The sequence below is a fragment of the Apium graveolens genome, chromosome 2 (genome assembly GCF_009905375.1).
Source record: "Apium graveolens cultivar Ventura chromosome 2, ASM990537v1, whole genome shotgun sequence".
NCBI lineage: Eukaryota > Viridiplantae > Streptophyta > Magnoliopsida > Apiales > Apiaceae > Apium > Apium graveolens.
In genome coordinates, this window is record NC_133648.1 from 237,747,677 (window position 1) to 237,773,490 (window position 25,814).

Genomic DNA, 25,814 nt, shown 5'->3' on the forward strand with positions numbered 1-25,814 from the left:
GTGAGACCCTTTATATAGATATTGGATGTCCTTGAATTGGACTAGGGTTAGGAGACTTGATGAATAAGTTTCTGTTTTAGAATAGACTTTGGAGTCCTAATACGTAGGAAGCAGATTCTTTGTTGGTTTGGGTGCCTTGGAGGCTACTCAATGAAAAATTATATCCTCTATTGGATATATCTAATGAGTTGTTATTTCACCCTATTTATTAATTACGAAATTAATAAATAATCAATGCTTTGGGCATCATTAACTGGGCTTCGCTAGTGGACTGTATCGGGTTTAATTAATTCAACATTAATTATGCTTCTAGGCTAATTTCAGGTCCATATCAAAGGTATTCGAACCTGAAAACTTGGGGAGTACATATTTTTTTAGTATTTCGATCTAATGATCCTCATCACTTGATTAAAAATATCCGACAATCAAACCAACCAAAAAAATATATATCAAATTATACTACTTTTCGATAATAAATTATTATAGTATAATAAAGATTTTATTTGACTAAATATAACACTCTAGCCTAGAAGATGTTTATGATTTTAATAAATTATTAAAAACAGATTTTATCAGTGGATAAGGGGCGCAGATGGGGCGGTGCTGAACGGAGTAAGGTTGAATGAGGAAGAAAAAACCGATGGAGAGTTGGAGATTCCGGGAGAGGATGACAGCGAGAATCAGGCAGTAGATGAGGATAATCCCCGAAAATCAGGACAGATGGTTGTGTCGAACGTGATTAGTGGAGGGGATTTAAGTAAGGTGGTTAACTTGGAGCCAAACTATTTTGAAAGTTTGAATGAGAGGCGGGATACCGAGTTTAAGGGGATAGAGACAACTGGATTGTCTATTATTATGGACCCTAAAAGACGTAGAGTTGACGACCCATTAACGGAGAGGCCCAATAATAATTTAAATAATGAAGACGATATTATGATTGAGTCTCAGGCGGATGGTAACATTGGTCCAAAAAACGTGGAAAAGGCGGGCTCTGTAATGGGGGCTCGCCTAGCATTATGAGTACTCTAAGTTGGAATTGCCATGGGCTTGGGACCCCATGGGCCGTTCAATTCCTTAAGGAGTCTATACTCCAAAAGAATCCCAGTTATGTGTTTTTAAGTGAGACTTTATGTAAGAAAGATAGAACGGAGAAGGTTAGAGACATGATTGGCTTTGAAGGAGCGTATACAGTAGAGGCACAAGGACACAGTGGGGGCTTAGTTTTGTTTTGGAAGAATAAAGATGATGTTACAGTCCAGTCCCATAGTAAGAACCATATAGATGCCATAATTGAGGAGCACGGGAAGGTTAAATATAGGTTGACAGGTTTTTACGGGGAACCAGACAGAGCAAAGAGACACGAAACTTGGGATCTTATTCGTAGGCTGCACAGTCAGTCTTCTTTGCCTTGGTGTCTTATTGGTGACCTAAACAATATTTTAAAGCAGGAGGAAAAGCGTGGTGGGCGTTTATATCCGTCTTGGTTGATTCAAGGTTTTCAGCAGGTCATTGATGATTGTGACTTGAACGATATGGAGATTGTAGGTTATCCATTTACTTGGGAGAAAGGGCACGGTACGACAGATTGGATAGAAGTTAGATTGGACAGGGCTCTAGTGTCCAACAGTTTTATGCATCATTTTGCAGATGCCAAGCTTACAAATATGGAGATTTCTACCTCTGATCATAGCCCTATTCTTATGGAACCTTTGATAGTCTCTCAATCAGTTCTTGTGAAAAGCCTGAGGTTTGAAAATGCTTGGTTGAGGGATCCCATGTGCAAAAAGATTGTGGAAGACTCGTGGCAGCTGGCAGCGGGTAGGTCTTTTAAAGAGAAAATCGATTGTTGTTTGGCAGTGCTGGTTAAGTGGGGAAAAGAGATTACAGGCAGCTTTAAGACTCGCATCAATCAGTGTAAGAAAACGATGAGAGTTTTGAAAGGAAGGAGGGATTCAAATTCTATTCAGTTGTACAGAGAGGCAGCCAAAAGATTAACGGAAATTTACCATGATCAAGAGGTGTTCTGGAGGCAAAGATGTAAGCAGCTGTGGCTGCGGGAGGGCGACTCTAACAGTAAGTATTTTCATGTTGCAACTAAGACTCGTCGAAAGCTAAATAAAATCAGTACGTTGGCCAATAAAGAGGGTGTTCAGGTTGGTTGGGACGAGGGGCTCCAAGAAGTAATGATTGATTATTTTTCTGAGCTTTTTACAGAAACGGATACGGAGTGGACTGAGGTAGTGAGCAATGTTAGTTGTCGGGTCACTAACGAGCAGAATGCAGAGTTGTTACTCCCTATTGATCCTAGTGAGGTAAAAGTTGCTCTCTTTACTATGCATCCAGATAAATCTCCGGGCCCAGATGGGATGAGCCCGGGTTTTTACCAGAAGTATTGGAGTATCGTGGGGGGTGATTTAATTCAGCTAGTGCAACAATTCTTCTTGACAGAAAAGTTTGACAGGTACATCACTGACACTAATATAGTTTTGATTCCGAAGAGGCAAGACCCTTCTAATATGACTGAGCTCCGTCCAATATCTTTATGCAACGTATCGTATAAAATTGCTTCAAAAGTGATGGCTAACAGAGTCAAGAAAGTTCTTGATGGTGTGATTTCTGAAACTCAGAGCGCATTTATTCCTGGAAGATTAATTTCTGACAACACGATGATGGCTTATGAAGTTATGCATTACATGAAGAGGAAAGTGAATGGTAAAGCAGGGTGGATGGCTCTCAAGCTAGATATGAGCAAAGCGTATGATAGGGTGGAATGGAACTTCTTGCGTGCAATGCTTGATAAGCTTGGTTTCGATGGAAAAATGGTTAATTTACTGCTGGAATGTGTAACTTCAGCCAGATACAGAATTAACCACGCAGGTAGGCAGTTTGGTTTAATTGAGCCAGGGAGGGGAATTAGACAAGGAGACCCGCTTTCATCCTATATCTTTCTTATTTGTATGGAAGGTCTTACGGCCTTAATTCAAGACAACGAAAGGATGAAGAACATTAAGGGTATAAAGGTGGCTAGGGGTGCTCCGGCTTTAACTCATATGTTTTTTGCCGACGACAGTTATATCTACTGTCAGGCAAGTAATGAAGTGGCTACTAAGGTGATTAATATGCTGCAAGTGTATGAAAAAGCTTCGGGTCAGAAATTGAATGCAATGAAGTCCTCTGTCTTCTTTAGCTGCAATGTTGCTCAGGAGGAGAGGATTGAAATCTGTAGCATTTTGCAGTTTCAAGAAGCTGGTGCAAATACAACTTATCTAGGCCTTCCTAGTATTATAGGGAGAAACAAGAACGCCGTTCTTGGATATCTAAAAGAGAGAATGCAGAAGAGGACGGAAGGGTATGATAAGAAGATTCTTTCGAAGGGGGGCAAAGAAATTCTTTTAAAATCGGTGGTTCAGACACTACCTAGTTACGCTATGGGCATGTTCTTGCTTCCTAAGAAACTTTGTAGTGAAATGGAGAGCATTATGTGCAAGTTTTGGTGGCGAAATTCTACTAAGAAGGCGAAGGGCATTCACTGGATGAGTTGGGACCGTTTGTGTGTCAAAAAATCAAAAGGAGGTCTGGGTTTTCGAAGTCTGCACGAGTTTAATATGGCCTCCTTGGGAAGACAAGGGTGGAGGTTGATTACGCGACCAGATTGCTTAGTGAGTAAGATTTACAAAGCAAGATATTACTCGGGTGGTTCTTTTCTTACTGCCTCTCTTGGTAGTAATCCGAGTTTTGTTTGGCGTAGTATTTTTGAAACTCAGGAGATGCTAAAGAAATATACAGGTCGTCGTGTGGGGTCTGGGAACAATATTGATGTGATTCATGATCCTTGGTTACCTTGCGTAGATGATCCTTTCATTCATACTAGACATGAATCTATTGATGGTATAAAGGTAAGCTCTTTGTATGTGGCTGGTCAAGACAGGTGGGATTCTGAATTCATCAACAGCATTTTCACTGAGAGGGATGCTTCTTTAATTCTTTCAATTCCTATCCAGAGTGCAGTGGAGGACTCGTGGTACTGGAGAAGAGAAAAGATGGGACAATATTCAGTCAGAAGTGCTTATGCAGCCTTGAACGAAGTAAGGGGTGTGAGTCATGCTAGTGACAACTCTGGCTTTTGGCGAAAGATTTGGAATCTAAAAATCCCATTGAAGGTAAAACACTTTTTGTGGAGAGCTTTGACAGGGTGTTTGCCTACGAAAGAGCAGTTGTTGAGTCGAAAAGTGGCTGTCATAGAACAATGTCCAGTTTGTAATTTGGAATCGGAAACTGTTGGTCACATTTTAACAACCTGTCCGTTTGCTAAACTGTGTTGGAATAAGTTGGGGTGCCAGATTGGTACGCACATGGATCAAAGCTTTCAGGAATGGTTGAGTAGTGCAGCCCAGAAGTATAAGGGAGGGGAGTTTTTGAGAATCTGTATGGTTTGTTGGGCTATCTGGAAAAACCGAAATAGCATGGTTTGGAATCAGAAAGGTGCAGAGTTTGTAGAGGTGGTAGATTCAGCTACCCAGTTTCTTGATCACTGGAATAATGCACAAGATAGGTCGTATGACTCCTCCTTTGGGTTTATGACCCTAGATGACGGGGATGTGCATTGGAAACCACCACATGAAGGAACGATCAAGGTGAATACAGACGCCGCATTGTTTGAGGAATCCAACTGTTATGCTTACGCATTAGTAGCTCGTAACCATGAGGGAAAGCTAGTAGAGGCTGTTTCGAGTTGCAGACAAGGTCGACTGGATCCAGAGCTTGCAGAGGCAATCGGGATAAGGGAAGCTCTCAGCTGGATTAAAGCTAAAGCTTGGCCAAGCGTAGTACTGGAAACCGATTGCCTGACAGCAGCACAGGCTATTCGCTGCTCTTCGATCAACCTTTCCTACCTGGGAAGAGTGATAGATGAGTGCAAGCGAATTCTTTCTGAACTAGTTAACCGTAAAGTGGTTCTAAAATTTGTTAAACGTTCCGCGAACAATGTGGCTCACTTCATAGCGAGACATAGTAGTTCATTAGCTGATCGTGTGTGGAGAGGGGATGATGTCCCTCCCGATTTTATTCATGTACTGTTTAATGATTTGAGTGTTGAATGAAAAGTTCTATTCCCTTGGCAAAAAAAAAAAAACAGATTTTATTAATTAATATAGATTTTCAGGTCCATAAAGGTCATAGCCCCGTACTAATTGAGGTGTCAGTAATCCACCTAGACACCTGGTTAAAAAAAATACTAGCTAGGAGACGTTTATGTTCACTGTTTGGTGAACTTCTCCGGAGAGAGTGTGCGATACTGGAAGAATCTGTTCAACTTGTGAAATAGTTACAACCAATCGAGGTGGCATAAGTGAACAAGGCAAATAATCTTGCTAGGATTCCAACAAGTGACCGCTAGGAACTTGTTCACGATCTTGCTATCTTAAATATCCGAGACTGAATAATCAAAAATGCGAATACCATAACGTAAAATTCTATTTAATAATTGCATCATATTAAAAAGGGCCGAAGCCCGTTATTACAATATCTGTACTAGTACGCATCTCCTATGCTAAAACGAACTAGGTAATTATATATATATAAATCTGAACTAATAGAACATGATCACTGCAACCCAGGTGTGAAAGGCACTCCAGTAGCATTAAGCCATGAATCTTTATTCAAAAAATTCTGAACCGTAAATTTTTGAGCCTCCGCAGCACTTGTAATGATATGATAACCTGGCCATTTCACTCTGCTGGCAGTACTTGAGCCATTTCCACTATTCATATATTCACCATAGTACAGCGTGTTTATATACTCCGGATGGCCTGGCCACTCAACCCAGCCAGACGGGTCGATTAGATCTTCCATATAACTTTTCATCACAACGGTTGCTGAACAGCTCTCCCACGGCCTTCCAAGATAAGTCTTAAACATACTCTGCACTGGTTTTAAATCTGAGGCTGCTTTGATCGAACAATTATGTAACACGAAACCCGTTGTGTCATCAGGACATTTTCTGCCTTGTGCGGTTATGGTGTTGAACTGTTGCATCAATGGTTTTCTCACATAAATGTTACAGTTTTGCAGGACTGCTATAGCATTGCCAAATATGAAGTCTATGGTTCCGTAGATGTCACAATCTCGGTAGAATTGGCTGTTGGAATGAACATAAAGAGTGTCTTGATAACCTTTGAAACTGCACCTGTAGAAAACTGAATGATCCGAGTCAGACCGCATTGCAACAGCTTGGAAGTTTTCAGGTCCAGCTGTATTTTCGAAAGTCATGTCCCGAACAATCAATCCACTGCCGTCAGCACCTACATGAAATTTATATGATTATACATGATCAGTAATAGATTACTTATTTATACTTTCTAAGTATAATTAAAAAAAATGTCTTACCAAAAGTTGCTGTCCTAAAGGTTGTGATGTTGCCTGGAGAACCTCGAACACTTTTACTGCCAGTAACAACGGTAGCATCAATTCCATCTCCTACGAGCATCAAGTTCCGAAGATTTTCCCCTATCTCCACGTACTCTTTGTACACTCCTTTTTTCACGTGTATAACAAATCTGTTACTCCCGGTCTTCGCTGCAGCCAAGGCCTCAGAAATGGTCCTGAAATTACCCGACCCGTCCTGTGCTACCACTAGATCAGCTGCGGGTACTTCTGCTTGAAGAAACCTGCGATCACTTGCTGAAAGCCACTCCGGCCATCCTTCTGATATTTTACCAGATAGAGATGACATTTGCAAACCTGTCACATCTTTATTTATGGAAAGCGAGTGACAAATGTGTTTCGAGAAATTATTGGAGGGGAATAATTTTGAATAAGTAGTAAATAAGTCGAAATCTTCAAAACCATTTTGACATGTTTGATAGTCGGTAAGGGCTGAACTTAACAAAGTATGGACATGAACATTATCCTTCTTGGTGTTACTTAAGGACAAAGAACGATTAAGTTGCTGAATGCTATTCTCGTAAAGTTTTAAACAATCGGCCAGAGCAGACTTGACTCGATCTTCGAAAGAGCTTGTGTCCATGGAAGATATGAGATGGTGGAGTTGTATGACCTCAGCCATTGCTGCTGATATGACAAGATTACGTTGTGTAATCTTGTCTTGGTTGATTTTATTGGAATCAACCATGCGAATTGATGGTGTAGCACCATGCACGATGGTAGCAGGAACAAATACTAAGAGATGAATGAAAAGAAAAGTTGATAAAAGAGGAGCAGAAGCCATGCATGTATTCATAGGTTGTATATATTCGTTGTCAAGTACTAATTAATGATGTAATGACCCTATAACAAATGATGAGGTATTTATAGGCTATTAGTTTGGCAATCTAAACCTAGATAAGAACAAAGATAAAATGTTTGTACTTAAAATTTGAAAGTTATCTTAAAAAAATCTATTAAGATAGGATTAAATCATAAATTCGAGTGATAAAATGTTGAAACTTTCTTTAAATAAATTAGGTTAGGATTAAATTATATTTTAAGTAATAATTTTACGATTATCTTAAATAATTCAGATATTTAGATAAGATTAGGAGCTACAGATTACTAGGCAGATAATTTGCAGCAGAAGATAATTTCAAGGACAATAAGTACTAATGCACTATGCAGATAACTTCATACTTATAATAAAGATGGATAAATGAAATTTTGTATTAAAAAAATATGTAATAGCAGATAATATATCAATTGTGATAAGAATATAATAACTTGGAGAATGTATACAATGGTTAAAAGATTAGTATTCCCTCCGTCCCTAAAAAAGTTTCCTCTTTGTGTTGAACACTTTTGTCAATGCACATTTTGATCATTAATATCTTTAATATCATATTAGTATTAAATATAAAAAATTTATTGTATTAAAGTACTAATCCAGCAAAATCACTCATGATTATATTTGATCTTATTGGTTAGACGTAAATTAGTGGTCAATTGCTTACCATGAAAATTTAAAATGGGAAAAACAATTAGGGACGGAGGGAGTATTAAGTTGGCCAAGATATGATAACCTAGATAGAGAATAATGTGAGAATTATTAATATTAACATTAAATTAATTATATGTCAACTTTGGATAAAACTAATTATAATTGAAATACAGCTTATAATTTAGGGGGAATAAGTAGTTATTTCTAATTACAATTATCGAGGTAATTAAAAAATTAGTTATACTATGTAGGACGAGACATAATATCTAGTAGTTTAGATGGTAACCGAAGTGATAGTAAATATCTTATACTACTTTAAAACCCTTTCTTTTAAAAACATAATCCATATACATATGCATTAAGGATGAGGTTGATCATCGGGTCACAACTTAAACTTAGTAAGTGGATAAGTTAACTACCATATAATGAAATTACTTGAATTTTGAAAATTTAACCTAATTTATTTTCTAGTTTTATGAATATGCCTATTAACTTTCCCCAGATTAAAATTAGATTTTACAAAATCCTTTGGAAAGCCGCCCGTACATTTGACCTGTCAAGAGGCTTTGACCTCTACCCTTGTGGCTCAAGTATTTATTTAGCTGGGCCATTGTCTCATCGTCAGCTGGATTATAAATAAAAGGATTATATATGTCATATTTAACTATAAGTGATAGTAACCATCACTATTATTTTTTTAAAAAAAGTGATAGTAACTGACTAACTGTGTACTTAATAATTATAACTAGTATCATTAATTAATACTAATGATATCCATACTCGTTATTTTAAATTTTTTAATTATGTTCGTAATCAAGATTATTCATAAAAAAATTCTTATAATAGTCTACAATTAAATCACAAAAAATCAATTTTCTTTGTTATTTTGTTAAAAAAAGAGTGGTAGAAACGTTTAGATTAGGTATTTTGGGACAAAAAACATTTACCTTATTATATTTTTGTAAAGTAAATCATATTCTCCAAAAATAAATATTTAAATTTCAATTTACAAAATTTAAAACGTAGTTTCCAAAACCTCTATTTTTTCTTAATTCTTAGGAACATACAATCAAATCTCGATAAAATAATACTAGGTAAATAAATAATGTTTTGTAATCCCAATTTAAATATTTTAATATAAATTAAAAATTCGCTAAATTTACAAGATATTTTTTTATTAAAATATATAAATCTAGTATAATATATAAATTAATAATTTTATTTTACATAAAAATAATATGCTAGTTTTAAGATATACTTTTAAAATAAGATTTCTATTATAAACTTGTTTTTTTAAAATTGACCGGCCCCTTTAGTTCGTTGTACCATCTTATGGTGGAAGCTGCTCAATGTCATTGTCTCAACTTCAACTTCATGTTTTTTTCTCAATTTTCTTAATGGTATTAATTATTTTTTCACATTTAATTATTTGTTAATCATCCAACAATTCCATCATATTTCATCATTATAATCAATAACGCTTTTAGCAAACATTTCATCATAATAATTAATAATCTTTTCGACACACATAAATACACGGTTGTTCAAATATAAACTACCTTAAAATAAAAATTAAAAACTAATAACCACCTCATTAAAATTTAACTCTTCCAGCGTCCTCCTTTTATTAGCCATGTACTCCCCTGATATAATATATATAACATATATACACAAAATTAATCAGCTACCCCTCCAATTTTTATCACTTATTCAACATAAATAAACGCAAAATCATTAAAAATATATCATAAATCATCGATTTACACAAATTGTTCATAAACTCTTTTTAGATTAAACTGAGATCATTATTTTATATTAAACAAATTAGTGAAATATCAGGTAAACGCTAAAATTACTAATTTATATTACTGAATTCACTAATATGTGCTATAAAAATAACTAATTTATATTGTAAAAGTCAGTAAAAAATGATACATGGTTATTACATATTAAACAAAGCCATTATAACACTACAACCTATCTCACCGTGATTGTGTAAGTGATTAATATGTGTAGTAATCTGGGACAAAAAGATAAAGGTCATCAAAATAAAATTTAGAGAACATGAATTAAACAATATATGGGGTAAATAGAGAGTAAAATACATGGATGGGCAATGAGGGGGTGATGGTGGTGGTAGGGGTGGGATAATGATGCAGGTTGAAGTGGGGGATCTTGGGGAAGAGTCGAGGAAGTTGGGTATAATGAATTGATTGGTGAGTGTATAGACTAAATAAGGGTGTAGATTGTACTAAATAGGGGTGTATAAGAGTGTTTCTAGTTTTTATTTTAAGGTCGGTTTCTATTTTATTATTCTTATATATATTAAATAAATTTTATGGAGTCCACATTGAAGCCCTTGAACTCCATTTATATTCTGCAAATAAATTATATAGTAAATGTTATGTTTGTAAAAATATAATTCACAAATATCATTAATCCAATAAAATCACAAATCTCATGAATCTACAATTACAATATGTATGTTATGCAACTAAACTCAACAAATTTAAGCATATGCAATCTGCAAGATTTTCTAAAAAAATAGTGATATTTGTAGAATATCATTATAAAAATAATATGTTTTGCAAAATTTTAAACTATATTTTAAGCTATATATTTGTAAATCTATGTTACAAAATTAAAAGTGATATATATCGATAAATTAATAAATTATTAATTTATCAATTAACTAAAATTTGAATAACGAACGTATATATTTGAAATACTTTGGCTCGTTAACTTAATTTATTAATAATAGTTAACAAAATTTCTTTCCGGATAACATACCATAACCAAATTTATTAAATATGATCTGTTATTTGTAAAGAAATTTTTTGAACTTTAAAATATCGAAGTTCTTATTTGGATTTTCGGGTTTTCTGAAATATCCAAATTATTTGAATGGTATTTTATTTTAAAACAATATTTTTTACATATAATTGTTGAAAAACAAATAAACAAATCAAATAATTAGCCTTTTATTTTAATATTGAAAAAAAATAAAATTAAAAGATTTTCAATTGGTTTTCCACCAATTCAATCTACACAAACGTTGAAACTAGCACATAAATGCTATCATTAACTAAATATTCATATTTTTTTTGTTACATCGAATAAAATTGGGGAATAAATACCCCTAAATTATGAATAATTTTTTTTTTGAGAAAATTAAACTATTTTGATATTCACCATTATCTCAGTTTCGATTCAAGAAAAGAAATCAACATTAAAACACATGTATTTTAAACAAATTATACTAACATATAAATAATAGGACAACCTTGATAACAAAGTAAGAACAAAATCTCATAAAAAAGAATTAAATTTCAACCAAAAAGGAAATTTATTTAAAAATTTTAAAGAAACTAAAAAATAGTAGAGATGATGGAAGAGTGAAGAAGTTTAAATGGGAAAAGAAAATTGTACATGTGAATAATATAAGAGGTGATTAGAACCCTCTATCCACGAAGGATTAAACTATTAAACTAGAGTTTTAATGTATTGATTTTTTTTGTTAATTTACATGTAATTGTTATATCATATATATTTACTCATTTTTCATATTATGTTAGTCGAAAAGTTATTTAAATTTAGGTATATAGTAATTTGTAACTAGTAATCTTGTTTATTAATAAATTTTAAATGTCATATTTTTTTTATATTGATATTTATATTTAGTATAACATATTTGTAAGCAAGTAAAGTCAACGTTAAAAATTATAAATTAGTGTCATGTTTATTTACACCGATGTTCAAAATTAATATAACATTTTTATAAGTAAGTACAGTCAATATTAAAAATAGTAAAAGAGTAAGAATATAAACGAGAAAATGGTTATAAATTAGTACGAGACAATAAAATCTTATTTTTAGATATCTATTTTTAGACTTACATTTTAGTATGTAGAATTCATTGCAATAATAGTTTCAAGTTCTCTCAAAAAAATTATAAAATTGCTCACACTATTTACGTGAACAAAATTTTGTGATTTACAAAATTATATTATAATTTGATATGTTATTATTTGTTACATTCAATTGTCCAATTTAAACATGCTAATACAATAATAGTGTAATGATAAACTTTTTTAGATAATTAAAATGTTGTAAATTCCAGATTTATAGTTATTTAGGTAATGGAACTAAAAAATATTGTCTTGTAACTTATCTAAACTTTATTCGGTTCTATATTTGTATATAATTTTTTTATTTAAATATAAAAATAATTTCGATTCGGATTTCAAATATCCGAATTTTCACCCCTAATTATGACTTATCATACATATTTACTTAATTTATAGTTTCTATTAACATAAAAAATAAATAATAAAATATGATAGGTATTTATAATCATACTCGCCTAATTTATAAGTATGTTAACTCCCCCTATTTTGAAATATTTTTCCCAAAACAATAATATAATTTCGAGCTTAAACATCTAACAACAATTTAAATATTAAAATAAAAGATATTTTTCCTACTACTTAATAATGTTAGCAAACCAAAAATCAACCAAAGACTTATAATTAGACCTGCTACGAAAATTTAGTATTTGTGTTTGTTTTTTTAGTCGACTACACGAAAATACAAGAATAAGAAGGTACAAGACCGAGATTTAGTGTCGGTTTTGTGTTTTCCCATTCGAATACACAACACGAAGTATACTTACATAAATAAATATTATATTTAAATATTAGTATTTATAATGAATATATGTATATTTACAATAGATATATTCATATTCATTTTTAAAATAATTACTTAATTTTATAATATGTATATAAATGTGATCTAAATATATATCTTTAATATATTTTTACCTAAAAATCATATATTTTTATTTATTTGTTTGTTTGTTTATTTTAATTAATATTAATATTCAATTTTACACCAAAAATAGGACACGAAAGTACACAAAAACCAAAGTACACGAATCTAAACATGTCTATTTTGTATATCACCTTCAAATACAGAAAACACTAAATACATGACATTGAAATATATGACACGAACTAATTGTCATGGCTATTTATAATTGGCATAAATTTGTTTTGGCTTGCGTTCATATATTTGTCAAAAAATATTATATGCATAATTTTCATAGTGCAGCTGCCGCCACTATCAATAATCAATTACATTTTAATGATTAAAATTGAATTTGATTTTCTGACCTTTTCTTTCTTACCTGTATGGCCGTAACTAGATATATTTATGGCTTATATTCACATTATGATACGTGAATCAAAGTCAAATGATCATTTTAGAAAATCTGGTTCAAATCATACAAACGTTTACTTTTATAAATTAATCAAACCGAATGAAGAATAATCTTGGCTAATGCAAATGTGAATATGTGATACACGTCTGTTGATGCATCTAACATGTCCAAGTTTTTGGATTACTACCTACCCCTCGAATTTAAGTTTTATACATAAATGTAAACACAAAGTGTAGAGAAGAATTTGCAAAGCATCAATGAAATGCACTACTATTTTTCTGTTCAGTTCTTGTTTATACTCATTCTTGATCATCTGCTTTGCAAGAGATATCATAACTGCAGATGAAAGTCTCAGTGATGGACAAACGATTGTTTCAGCACAGGGCGAGTTTGAGATGGGATTTTTTAGCCCGGAAGGTCGACCTCAGAATCGATATTTTGGTATATGGTACAGGAAAATATCGAATGGCACAGTTATATGGTTGGCTAATAGAGAGACTCCAATAACTAATGCTTCAGGCATTGTAAGGGTCAGTAGCAGGGGAATTATGGTTAGCGCTAATGACAGTACTAACAGCATAATTTGGTCGTCTAACTATTTGAGATCAGTGAGGAATCCTGTGGCTCAGCTGTTAGATGATGGAAATCTTGTTTTCAGGGATAAAAATGAGAAAAGAATATTTGTGTGGCAAAGTTTTGATCATATTGTCGATACTCTTCTACCAGGCATGAAGTTTGGATATGATTTAGTTAGTGGTATAGACAGATACTTTGTGCCGTGGAAAACTGATAATGATCCATCTTCTGGTAACTATATTCATCGTGTGGATCGTAATGGTTATCCGCAGATAATACTGAGAAAAGATTCAGTTGTCCGGTTCAGAACTGGACCATGGGTTGGCTCAAAATTCAGTGGTGTTCCTGTTCCGACTGAGAATGGAATTTATAAACCAAGTTTTGTTATAAGTCAGACAGAGGTTTATTACATTTTTGATCTTGTCAATAATTCTGAATCCGCCCTTACAAGGTTGACGATGACGCCACGTGGTGAATTATTTCGTCTGGTATGGAATAGAGAAAAACAAGAATGGACGCGTTATCTGACCATACAAGTGACTGACTGTGATAGTTATGGATTGTGTGGTTCTTTTGGTGTTTGTGATGTTAACAAGTCTCCTAGGTGTGATTGCATGAAGGGGTTTGATCCAAAAAATCCCAGAGACTGGGCAGCAGCAGATTGGTCTAATGGTTGTTCGCGCAATGTTCAGCTAGAATGTGGAACCGGAGATGGTTTCTTGAAGTATTCTGGTTTGAAATTGCCAGACACACGCGAGTCATGGTATAACGCGAGCATGAGTGTCTTGGAATGTCAGGCCAAGTGCTTAAAGGACTGCAATTGTACAGCGTATTCCAATATGGATACGAGAAATGGTGGAAGTGGATGCTTCTTATGGTTTGGTGGCTTGAATGATATCCGGGGCTATTCAGAGGATGGACAAGACCTTTACGTGAGAATGGCTGCATCAGAATTAGGTATGTGATCATTGTCAAAGCTATTACTGGTTGGTATGTTTAAACATATTTATGTTATGCTCTTATTTACATTTTTTTTAATCATTGTCAATTTTGGCTACACAGAAGAAAACAAAGATTCAAAAAGAAAGAAGACATTGTGGATCTTAATGCTTCTGCTGCTTATAGTACCAGCAGTAATTCTAGGAACCTACCTCTTATATAAAGGCAGGAAAAGAAGACTTCACAATGCAGGTAACTTTCCTTTAAGGCCTCTTGATTAGTTAGCTCTGTAAGCAGTAACATTTTGAAAATTATCTATTCATTTTTAATCTTGGAAGCAACCGTAAAGTTGGTCTCACTTTTAGCATTGCCTTCTCACTTGTGCAGAAATACCAGAATCAAATGTAACGAGTGATACCGGCAGCAAAAATATGAGGCAAGATTTGGATTTACCTTTACTTGATTTCATACAAGTTGCAAATGCAACTGGTAATTTTTCCAACAAGCTTGGCAAAGGCGGTTTTGGCACTGTATATAAGGTGACTATTCACTCTCCTGGGATGTAATTATCTGCAGTGTGGCACCAGAAACAATATCAAATTCCTTATATCAGAAAAGTGTATATAACAGACACTGGTTTGCAGGGTATTTTGGAAGAGGGGCAGGAAGTGGCTGTGAAGAGGCTCTCGAAGAACTCGAGACAGGGAGTTGACGAGTTCATGAATGAGGTTTCATGCATTGCTAAACTTCAACACCGAAATCTTGTGAGACTTCTTGGATGCTGCATTGAGAATGACGAAAGGATGTTGATCTATGAATATATGCCTAACAAAGGTTTAGATTCCTTTATTTTCGGTATGATCCTAACTGAAGCTTCTATGCATTTTCTTACAAAATTGTAGTTACTAAAATCAAGTAATCTCTACAAGCAAGATGACTTAATCAAAATGAAACAAATTGACAGATACACAGAAGCGCGCTTTAGTTGATTGGCCAAAACGCTACAACATTATAAACGGCACTGCAAGGGGGCTACTCTACCTTCACCAGGATTCTAGACTACGAATTATTCATAGGGATCTCAAAACTAGTAACATTTTACTTGATAATGAGATGAACCCAAAAATATCAGACTTCGGATTAGCAAGAATTTTCGGAGGAAATGAAACCCAAGCCAGCACCACAAGAATAGTTGGGACATAGTAAGACTTCCTGCAACATTCAATCTGTAATTTATTCTTCATACCTCAACTCAGAAACTGATTTTGTTTTTCGATCTCTCTTTTTTTCATAGCGGATACATGCCCCCTGAGTATGCAATTGACGGACTATTCTCAACCAAATCAGATGTCTACAGCTTTGGCGTACTACTGCTAGAAATAATAAGTGGGAAGAAAAACAGAGGCTTTCGCCATCCAGATCACGACCGCAATCTTCTTGGTCATGTGAGTGACCATTCATATAATGTAACTTGTTGATCTGCTTGTTTAGCAAAGTTGTACAGACTGACATTAAACAAATTTTTAGGTATGGAAAAGCTACAAAGCAGATAAACTTCTGGACATAGCCGATAAGATGTTACTGGATTCGAGTAACGAGACTGAAGTGTTTCGAGTAATTATAATCGGTTTACTGTGCGTGCAAGAATTTCCAGAAGACAGGCCAAACATGTCATCAGTGGTTCTAATGCTGACTAGTAAAATCGCATTGCCTAATCCGAAGAAGCCAGGGTTTTGCTCAGAGAGGAGAGAACCTCATGAAACAAATTCTTCATCTTGGAACCATACAGACTCCTCTCCCATGAATAACTATAGTATGTCTTTGTTTGCACCAAGATAGTAGTTTGATTGATTATTTGTTTGCATCATAATCGTAATTATTTCTTAATGAATCATTATTCAAAAGTTGTTTGTTGGCTGAGTTTTCATTTGATACTGGAAGCTTGTAAAAGTTAGTTGATAGAGAAGTCCAAGATGTAGGTGCTCTTGATGTCATACAATACAAGAACAATTGTTGAATTAAAGAGAGGCAGTACAGGGACAATATTATAGTTTTTTACATATTGGTAAATTTTACACTACCTAGTATAACATCTATGTGATGAACTGCTAGTAACTCATGCTTTCATGTCTGTACTCCTTTACATTGCATATTTCTAATATCTGTGCGAAAACAGTGTATCATGTGGGGTACAAATTTAGTTTTCAAAATAATTATCAAATGACCTGTGTTATATTTTTGATATTTATAAAAATTCAAAATTTAATATTTTGATACTAAGAAGATACTAACCAATTTTATCCAAAATCTTTTACAGTGTCTTGATAACACAGTGAGATCATCGTCTATTCAATGTGAAATCATTTGACTGTAAGGTATGTACGACACGACTCGATGTCACCCTCAAATATATCAAAACTTAAATAGGGCGGAAAACCAAATCCCACTAGGTTTAAATTCAGATTCAATTTATTAATAACGAATATAATTTATATTGATATAAAAAAATGAGCGAATTCGAGTAATATTTTGAAATTTGACAAATATCGAGTCGAATCTCGTCATTCTAATATTCAGTCATATCTATATAAAGTAGTTCGAATAATTTCGGAGTACTTCATTATATATTTATTAAAGATATTTGATTCAAATTCGTTAGTTATGTTTATAATATATTACATATCAAACATATAAATTAAAATAAAATTCTACAAAATGATCACATTTTAGTTATGTTAATATTTAATCAAACATTCAAAATATTTTAGTGTTATTTTAGACGAATTCTAATTCGAATATATAAAAACGAGTAATTCGTCACTTAATCGAGGCGAACCGAATCAAATACGAGTACTCTTATTCGAATTCGAGTCGAATATCAGTAAAGTGTAAAAAAATTAATTCGAATCCGAACGAGTATTTATTGATTCAAGCTGAATTTGACCGTACTACTATTCGTACCTATTCGACTCATTTTTACCCATAATCTTAATTAACAAATCGTTAATTAAATTATTTTGGATTTAAATAGATAAGCTAGCAATGTAGAAGTAACTACAAAAGGTAACGCGTTTCTTTCCTCTGATTAAAAACATTCCTGAAAATCAATACAAACAATTAGCGGTCCTTTCCTTGTTTTCTTTCCTCATTACTGCATAATAACAAAATCAAAACTACAAATAAATTACAATAGTTTTTGCCATGCAAACTAATGTTTGACTAATAAAAATTACAAAATCAAATCGAATAACAAATTTGTACCTTAAAAACCTTTTGTTTATATAAATCACACCGAACATAAACTAAATCTCTGGCTTCGAAAATTTTGAGAAGGCAATTCCAATGTATGTTTGTCTATGCATAGAACTTGTCCAAGATCTTGAGTTAGTAGCTAGTGTTTTTTTACATGTTTACACATAATTTAGACAAGAATTAGCAAAGCATCAATGAAAGGCACTAGTATTACATTGTTCTGCTCATGTTTATTCTCAATCTTGATGATCTCCTCTGCAACAGACACCATTGTTGCAAACCAAAGTATTAGTGATGGACAAACCATTGTTTCAGCACGCGGTGAGTTTGAGATGGGATTTTTTAGCCCAGAAGGTGCATCTCAGAATCGATATTTTGGTATCTGGTACAAGAAAATATCGAATGGAACGGTTATATGGGTAGCTAATAGAGATGTTCCAATAACAGGTAATTTAGGTGTTGTAAGGTTTAGTAGTAGTGGAATTGTGGTTGGTACTAATGACAGTACTAACAACATTATTTGGACATCGAATTATTCGAGATCAGTGATGAATCCGGTGGCTCAGCTGTTGGATACTGGAAATCTTGTTTTGAGGGATGAGAGTGAGGAGGAAAATTATGTGTGGCAGAGTTTTGATTGTATTGTCGATAATCTTTTACCAGGCATGAAGTTGGGATATGATTTAGTCAGTGGCATAGACAGGTACTTTATGCCATGGAAAACTGATAATGATCCATCTTCTAGTGATTATATTCTTAGGATGGATCGGAATGGCTTTCCACAACTAATTTTGTGGGAAAATTCAGTTGTCCGGTTCAGAACTGGACCATGGGTTGGCTCAAAATTCAGTGGTGCCCCTATTCTGGATCAAAATCTAATCTACAGACCGAGATTTGTTATAACTCAGACGGAGGTTTATTATGCTTTTGATCTTATCAATGGTTCTGGACCCGCTATCACAAGGTTGACATTACCACCAGATGGTGACTTGCTTCGTTTAGTCTGGAATAGAGAGAAACAAGAATGGACACGTTATCTGACTGTACTAGTGAATGACTGTGATAGTTATGGATTGTGTGGAACAGATAGTGTTTGTAATGTTAACAAGTACCCCAGGTGTGAATGCATGAAGGGGTTTCGTCCAAAATCTCCAGCCGATTGGGCAGCAGCAGACTGGTCTAAAGGTTGTTTGCGCAATGTTCAGCTAGAATGCAGAACTGGAGATGGTTTCTTAAAGTATTCTGGTGTGAAATTGCCAGACACACGATCGTCATGGTATAACACGAGCATGAGCCTAGTTGAATGTCAGACCAAGTGCTTAAAGGACTGCAATTGTACAGCGTATTCTAATGTGGATATCAGAAATGGTGGAAGTGGATGCTTGCTATGGTTTGGCGGCTTGAATGATATCCGAGGCTTCTCAGAAGATGGTCAAGATCTTTACGTAAGGATGGCTGCATCCGAATTAGGTATGTGACCTTGGTTAAAGCTACTACTAGTTAGTAGAGTTTCAATATATTCCTTTTTGTGAGCTGATTTACTTATAATCATGATCAATTTTCTACACAGAGAGAAACAAAGATTCCAAGGGGAAGAAGCTCAACTGGATTATCATAATTCTTGTGTGTGAAGCACTAGCAGTGATACTAGGCCTGTACTTCTTTCTCAGGAAAAGAAGACTTCACAAAGCAGGTAATTTTCATACAGGAGAAAGTACTATATTCAAGCTTTCTTGATTAATTAGCTTACTAACTCATTAAAAATAGACTTAGAATTTTGAAAATTATCTTCACATTTTACTTTCGAATTAAAGGTAACCTTTGTTCACTGTTAGCTTTATCTTCTCACTTGTGCAGAACTAGAGCAACTAAATTCAACAAGTGATACTGCCAACAGAAATGAGAGACAAGATTTGGATTTGCCTTTACTTAATTTCGAACAAATTGCCAAAGCAACTGATGATTTCTCCTTCAATAACAAGCTTGGCGAAGGCGGTTTTGGTACAGTATACAAGGTGATTATTCTTTCACATTATGCATTCTCCTTGTCATTATATCAATATCTCATTGTCATTCAAAAGATTTATATTAATAGGGGTAAACTTAATTGTTTTTATGAGATGACAAGAGTCAGGGTCTTGTAACTCTTGCTACTCATTTTTTATATATGGGAGGAGTCATCTTGATATTATATCAACTCACTGAGTTTAAACTCACAAATAGTAGATTACATAGGAACTATATTATCTGCAGTATGTTTTTGGAAAATAAGAAGGAAGAGAAAAGAGAAAACAATTTGAAATTTCTTGTTTTAAACAACGTAGACATTACAACATTGATTTGCAGGGAATGCTGGAAGAGGGACAGGAAGTCGCTGTAAAGAGACTCTCCAAGGACTCGAGACAAGGAGTTGATGAGTTCATGAATGAAGTTTCATGCATTGCTAAACTTCAACACCGGAATCTTGTCAGGCTTCTCAACTGCTGCATTGACAGAGGCGAAAGAATGTTGATCTATGAATATATGCCTAATAAAAGTTTAGATTCCTTTATTTTCGGTATGATCCTAACTAAAGCTTTTGATCAGTTCCTTATAATTTGTTTACAGTTTTAGAAGTTACCACATTCATATAATTTTTACAAGCAATATATAAGATGATGAAAATAAAAATATATGACAGATAAAGAGAGGTGCAGAGAATTTGATTGGCCAAAGCGCTTCAATATTATAAATGGCATTGCAAGGGGGCTACTGTATCTTCACCAAGATTCCAGACTAAGAATTGTTCATAGAGACCTTAAAGCCAGCAATATATTACTTGATTATGAGATGAACCCAAAAATATCGGACTTTGGATTGGCTAGAATTTTTGGAGGAAGTGAAACTGAAGAAAGCACAACAAGAATTGTTGGGACATAGTAAGATATTCTTCAACATTCAATCTTTATTTTGTTTATATCCTTTGCTCAAAAACTGATATCGTTTTATGTATGTCTGTTCTGTTTTTGTATAGCGGATACATGCCACCTGAGTACGTGATTGATGGACTGTTCTCCATTAAATCCGATGTCTATAGCTTTGGTGTATTAATACTGGAGTTAATAAGTGGGAAGAAAAACAGAGGTTTTCATCATTCAGATCACAACCTTAATCTTGTTGGTCATGTAAGTGCATGTGTATGTTAAGTAACTTGTTCAGCTGCTTGTTTAACATGGTACATAAACTGACATTAATTAATTTCTTCAGACATGGAGAAGCTACAATGATGGCAAACTTCTGGACATAGCTGATCAGATGATGTTGGACTCAAGCAATCAACATGAAGTGTTTCGAGTAATTGAAATTGGTTTATTGTGCGTGCAAGAATATCCAGAAGATAGGCCAAACATGTCATCCGTGGTTTTGATGCTAACTAGTGAAATTGCATTACCAACTCCGAAAAAGCCAGGGTTTTACTCAGAGAGAAGAGAATCTATGGATGTAAATTCTTCAGTTAGGAAACATACATCCTCCTCTCCTTCGAATAGCTATACTGTCTCATTCTCTTGGCCTCGATAATAGTTTGCATCGGATTTTAAAATTTTCCACAAGTTCCACGTCCTGATATACGATTGTTATAGCCTATGATTGTTTCATTATGTTGTCTGCAAATTTCCCAGGGCTATATACTTAACCAAGAAGTAAATGTAATGTGTTAAAACTTAAAACTCTTGTAGTAAAATAGAAAAAATGTGGTACATAAGTTCAGTTAAAGAATGCAGTCCAACGTTATAAACACAGTAATGGAGATGAGACACTTTTCTTACAAAACATCATCTTATCGAGCTCTGGTTTGAAAATGTAACTACCTGGAAACGAATGTCAACTTCGTACAACTGTAACTGTACCAATGTTGACCCAGAAATGGCCCAGTATGTTACACAACAAGTTAAATCTTATTTTGTAGAAAATAAAAAGATAAATAAATTTAGTTCTTCTGAGTCTCTGACAAATCCAGAGTAGCTGTTCTTCTCGCGAGTCTAGTATTTGTTTTTTCTATTTAATTAGTGGTTGATGGTTTAATTGTTTTTTTAGCAATTAAACATTAATGAATGTTTATTATCAAACACGATCTTAGCTAGTAAGAGCTGATCTCTTGTTGTCAGATGTTCATGAAAATATTTTAATAACAGATAGATAAGTGACTCTCGAAAATCTGGATAACAATTTTTAAAATGAAAATATTAGACCGTTGAGTTACATGCATTTGCAGTATTGTTGGGTGATGGATGGTTTTCAAGATTCCAGTTAGAATTATGTAGCTTTGCAATCTTGTTCGGTGATTCAAGACTTTGCCCGTGATGAGTTCAATCCCATGCGAAGGTAGAAAAGAAAAAGAAAAAACATATAATACATTTTCCATTCTCATCATAATTACAACAAAAATATCTTAACCCCTTAAAACGGTTTAACTTGCAATTCAAGTGGGAACTGGAGAATATAAAATGCTGCTAGCTTTACCGGTCTAGTGGACCTTTAGTAATTTATGTAAATTTCGCCATGTTATCCGGATTATCCCCTTCACTATAAATTCCTAGTTACCCCCATCAGTACTCTCATTCCAAGCAACAAAATGTCAAGCTTAGCTTTCTCATTCATCCTCTTGTGTTTCCTCTCAACTCTGTTTCTACTTGCTTCATGTTCACCATTTCAAGACCCTGAACTTGTAGTAGAAGATGTCCACAGGTAATTTATGCTATTACATTTGTCGTAAATCGAAAGTAAATGTGTGTTTGTAAGTTAGTAATGCTTCTTATAGTGTTTACATGGCTAAATTTGTGTCACAATGTTGCTCTGTAGGAGCATTAACAATGCCTCGAGGAGGAAGCTAGGATACCTTTCGTGTGCAACAGGCAACCCTATCGACGATTGTTGGCGCTGCGATCACAACTGGGAACAGAACCGTTATCGTTTAGCAGATTGTGCTATTGGCTTCGGGAAGAATGCGATTGGAGGAAAAGATGGCAAGATTTATGTGGTCACCGACTCGGGCAACGATGATCCGGTGAACCCGAGGCCAGGCACGCTAAGACATGCAGTGATACAAGATGAGCCATTGTGGATCATATTCAAAAGAGACATGGTAATTAAGTTGAAGCAGGAGCTTGTTATGAACTCGTTCAAGACAATTGATGGCAGGGGAGCTAGTGTCCACATTGCTAATGGACCATGCATTAAGATTCACTATGTTACTAATATTATTATCCACGGCATTCATATTCATGATTGTAAGCAAGGAGGGAGTGCCATGATAAGAGACTCACCGCACCATTCTGGACGGTGGACTGTATCGGATGGTGATGCAGTGTCGATTTTAGGAGGGAGTCATATTTGGGTAGATCATTGTTCATTGTCGAATTGTGAAGATGGACTCGTGGATGCGATTCATGGATCCACGGCTATTACGATTTCTAACAACTATATGACACATCATGACAAGGTTATGTTGCTGGGGCACAGCGATTCGTATACAGAAGACAAAAAAATGCAGGTTACCATTGCTTTTAATCATTTTGGTGAAGGCCTTATCCAGAGGATGCCTAGGTAAGATGATGAAGCTAATAATCTCCATCTTTGTCTGTAATCAGTTTACATGATGATTTAAATCACTAAACATATGTTTGTTTCATTTACCATGTAGATAATATGGATATAGTAGTATTTACAATGACATTAATGCGTTTGGGATTGAAAATGCAGGTGCAGACATGGTTACTTCCATGTGGTGAATAATGACTACACTCATTGGGAAATGTATGCGATTGGGGGGAGTGCAGCCCCTACCATAAATAGCCAAGGAAATAGATTTCTGGCACCCAATCTCAGATCTAATAAAGAGGTATGCACTGTGTAAATGTGACCATGTATGGTTTTATGTAAAATTCTGGGTATAAAGAGTTTCTAGAAACCGAAATAAGTGAGAGCACATATTAGAAAAACGGATGTTAATATATAGAGGTCGGACCATGTTTTCCACTACAAATACCACAATTACGGAGCGGTCTTAGTTAAATATAATTTTTTTGTTTAGGTGACAAAGCATGAAGATGCAGGGGAGGGAGAATGGAGACACTGGAATTGGAGGTCAGAAGGGGATTTAATGCTGAATGGGGCATACTTCAGGCAGTCAGGGGCATCGTCTCACTCGTTTGCAAGAGCGTCAAGCTTAAATGCAAGACCATCGTCCCTCGTGGCTTCTATTACTACTTCCTCTGGTGCACTTAATTGCAGAAAGGGTTCTCACTGCTAGCAATACATAACCACTTGATGCAATTTACTTGGCCTAGCGGGAGCTACTATTTTATAAGCAGTACACAACACTTTGTCCTAATTTTCGACCTTAATCTTGCTTAAATTACTCCAGGATTTTCTTGTTAGTGTTTCAACATTGTCAACCTTGGTAGTGTTGAGGAAAGCTTATAATGCAGAAGACTAGACTTACATACTGTCTACTTGTGAATCAAAACCAAATGTCTGGTGCCATGTTTTTACATATAATTAACTACAGTTTACTGTCGGTCTGCCGACACCAGTGAGTGTATCCTGTTACTGTTAGTCCTGTGTTTTGGCTAATGCGTGTACATGCACAAGCAGCTCAGCTCTCCTACTAAAGCAATACAGGGGCCTTGATAAATACTTTAGTGTATTCTATTAAACTTTAATCACATTTTCTACGTTCCCAGCTAAGAGTTACCGTTACCCCATATTTTTTTGTCAAAAGTAAATAATTAAGGCAGCATATTAAAAAACAAGCGGCCAATCTGAAATCTAATTTATTATATACTGGGTGATATACTCATAGTCCTCTGTAGTCAACAAATCAGGTATTGACTATTGTGATCTTTTTGTAAAATTTTAAAATTAAACTACCTCTGATTGCGGATGAAAGTTAAACAAAAAAATAAAAATTAGTGTGCTGGGCATCAGATACTCTCACACCCCCTGAATTCGTTCCCAAAATATTTACCGAATTATATCGAATAATATATGTCACATTTTAATTTGTGGGCACACGTGTATGCACGTGTGACATATCATTATCAGGAAATTATCAAATATGCATTTTACACATCAACATTTGAAAATGGTTTTGAAAATCATTTTGACAACTCTATCGTTTCTCTATTATTTTTGACTTAAAATTAAAATGATTCTAGCAGGTCTAAAAACCGAAATTAGCTAAAACTAGCAAAACCCTTCAGATAGAGGAAATGGGAAAACATCCCATCCATCATTTTATTAAAAAATAGTTTCAATTGAATTACAACATGCATGCATGCTTGTTCAAGCCCTTTCTCATAAAACCAATTTTAAAACAACAATGCACCAGCAACAGCAGCAACACCAGCGGCAGCAGACATCTTCATGACGCCAGCGCCACTGTGTTCGGGTGCATCAGCAGCAGGTGCATCAGCTGGTCCATCAGCAACCGGGGAATCCGCGTCGGGAGAGTCAGCCACGGGTGCTGGGGGAGATGAAAGCTCAGGGGCAGGGACATCAGCTTCTTCATCATCAGACGGAGCCTCAGCCGATGGTGCTGGTGCAGATGCCTCGGGGGCAGGGGCCGATGATTTGGAGGGGGCAGAGGACGGCGAATGAGATGTCCTGGGAGATGCAGCTGGTGAGCTGGTGGGGGCTTTGCTTGCGGAAACCATGCCACTGATGGCAAGGATGACAAGGGCTAGAACAACCAATTGACGAGCCATTTTTGATGATTAGGAGTGTTTGTACTTCTTGATAAATTGTTAATTTATGAAGAAGTACAAATGCAAATCTCGGACAATAAGAAAATGGTGTTGGGGATAATGGAGTTTATATACATGAGGAAGTTGCGAGAATTTAGCATGCTTGCATGGACAA

The 25,814-nt window shown here is 34.8% G+C and overlaps 6 protein-coding genes across 6 annotated transcripts; 4 read left to right on the forward strand and 2 right to left on the reverse strand.

Moving 5' to 3' along the window:
• The first annotated feature begins 1,163 nt into the window (after positions 1 to 1,163).
• On the forward strand, positions 1,164 to 5,099 carry LOC141698013 (uncharacterized). Its single transcript, XM_074502605.1, has one exon. It carries the CDS (start codon positions 1,164 to 1,166, stop codon positions 5,097 to 5,099), a length of 3,936 nt encoding a protein of 1,311 aa, XP_074358706.1.
• Positions 5,100 to 5,546: 447 nt separating this feature from the next.
• Positions 5,547 to 7,225, reverse strand: LOC141698021 (pectinesterase-like). Its single transcript, XM_074502617.1, has 2 exons — positions 6,385 to 7,225; positions 5,547 to 6,299 (listed from the first exon to the last, which is right to left on the reverse strand). Exons 1-2 carry the CDS (start codon positions 7,223 to 7,225, stop codon positions 5,602 to 5,604), a joined length of 1,539 nt encoding a protein of 512 aa, XP_074358718.1. The 3' UTR covers positions 5,547 to 5,601.
• Positions 7,226 to 13,297: 6,072 nt separating this feature from the next.
• On the forward strand, positions 13,298 to 16,695 carry LOC141708196 (G-type lectin S-receptor-like serine/threonine-protein kinase At4g27290). The gene is made up of 7 exons (XM_074511697.1): positions 13,298 to 14,681; positions 14,787 to 14,915; positions 15,051 to 15,202; positions 15,308 to 15,518; positions 15,628 to 15,865; positions 15,958 to 16,108; positions 16,191 to 16,695. The coding sequence occupies exons 1-7, from the start codon at positions 13,406 to 13,408 to the stop codon at positions 16,500 to 16,502; spliced, it is 2,469 nt and encodes an 822-aa protein (XP_074367798.1). The 5' UTR covers positions 13,298 to 13,405; the 3' UTR covers positions 16,503 to 16,695.
• A 1,651-nt stretch (positions 16,696 to 18,346) lies between these two features.
• LOC141708197 (G-type lectin S-receptor-like serine/threonine-protein kinase At4g27290) lies at positions 18,347 to 21,630 on the forward strand. The gene is made up of 7 exons (XM_074511698.1): positions 18,347 to 19,385; positions 19,486 to 19,608; positions 19,773 to 19,930; positions 20,262 to 20,472; positions 20,596 to 20,833; positions 20,929 to 21,079; positions 21,162 to 21,630. The coding sequence occupies exons 1-7, from the start codon at positions 18,464 to 18,466 to the stop codon at positions 21,471 to 21,473; spliced, it is 2,115 nt and encodes a 704-aa protein (XP_074367799.1). The 5' UTR covers positions 18,347 to 18,463; the 3' UTR covers positions 21,474 to 21,630.
• Positions 21,631 to 22,379: 749 nt separating this feature from the next.
• On the forward strand, positions 22,380 to 24,582 carry LOC141708198 (putative pectate lyase 11). Its single transcript, XM_074511699.1, has 4 exons — positions 22,380 to 22,640; positions 22,755 to 23,498; positions 23,655 to 23,793; positions 23,986 to 24,582. The coding sequence occupies exons 1-4, from the start codon at positions 22,528 to 22,530 to the stop codon at positions 24,202 to 24,204; spliced, it is 1,215 nt and encodes a 404-aa protein (XP_074367800.1). The 5' UTR covers positions 22,380 to 22,527; the 3' UTR covers positions 24,205 to 24,582.
• A 575-nt stretch (positions 24,583 to 25,157) lies between these two features.
• On the reverse strand, positions 25,158 to 25,749 carry LOC141708199 (uncharacterized). The gene has a single exon (XM_074511700.1). The coding sequence runs from the start codon at positions 25,658 to 25,660 to the stop codon at positions 25,265 to 25,267; it is 396 nt and encodes a 131-aa protein (XP_074367801.1). The 5' UTR covers positions 25,661 to 25,749; the 3' UTR covers positions 25,158 to 25,264.
• Positions 25,750 to 25,814: the final 65 nt, after the last annotated feature.

Excerpts from the sequence above, each read along its gene's own strand:
- LOC141698013 (XM_074502605.1), top strand. The coding sequence starts at position 1,164 with ATGATTGGCTTTGAAGGAGCGTATACAGTAGAGGCACAAGGACACAGT.
- LOC141698021 (XM_074502617.1), bottom strand. The coding sequence starts at position 7,225 with ATGGCTTCTGCTCCTCTTTTATCAACTTTTCTTTTCATTCATCTCTTA. Across the intron at positions 6,300-6,384 it reads CTTTAGGACAGCAACTTTTG|GTGCTGACGGCAGTGGATTG; the intron begins GTAAGACATTTT and ends AATTTCATGTAG.
- LOC141708196 (XM_074511697.1), top strand. The coding sequence starts at position 13,406 with ATGAAATGCACTACTATTTTTCTGTTCAGTTCTTGTTTATACTCATTC. Across the intron at positions 15,203-15,307 it reads GTTTTGGCACTGTATATAAG|GGTATTTTGGAAGAGGGGCA; the intron begins GTGACTATTCAC and ends ACTGGTTTGCAG. Across the intron at positions 15,519-15,627 it reads TTTAGATTCCTTTATTTTCG|ATACACAGAAGCGCGCTTTA; the intron begins GTATGATCCTAA and ends ACAAATTGACAG.
- LOC141708197 (XM_074511698.1), top strand. The coding sequence starts at position 18,464 with ATGAATCCGGTGGCTCAGCTGTTGGATACTGGAAATCTTGTTTTGAGG. Across the intron at positions 19,931-20,261 it reads GTTTTGGTACAGTATACAAG|GGAATGCTGGAAGAGGGACA; the intron begins GTGATTATTCTT and ends ATTGATTTGCAG. Across the intron at positions 20,834-20,928 it reads ACAAGAATTGTTGGGACATA|CGGATACATGCCACCTGAGT; the intron begins GTAAGATATTCT and ends GTTTTTGTATAG.
- LOC141708198 (XM_074511699.1), top strand. The coding sequence starts at position 22,528 with ATGTCAAGCTTAGCTTTCTCATTCATCCTCTTGTGTTTCCTCTCAACT. Across the intron at positions 22,641-22,754 it reads GTAGTAGAAGATGTCCACAG|GAGCATTAACAATGCCTCGA; the intron begins GTAATTTATGCT and ends GTTGCTCTGTAG. Across the intron at positions 23,794-23,985 it reads ATCTCAGATCTAATAAAGAG|GTGACAAAGCATGAAGATGC; the intron begins GTATGCACTGTG and ends TTTTTTGTTTAG.
- LOC141708199 (XM_074511700.1), bottom strand. The coding sequence starts at position 25,660 with ATGGCTCGTCAATTGGTTGTTCTAGCCCTTGTCATCCTTGCCATCAGT.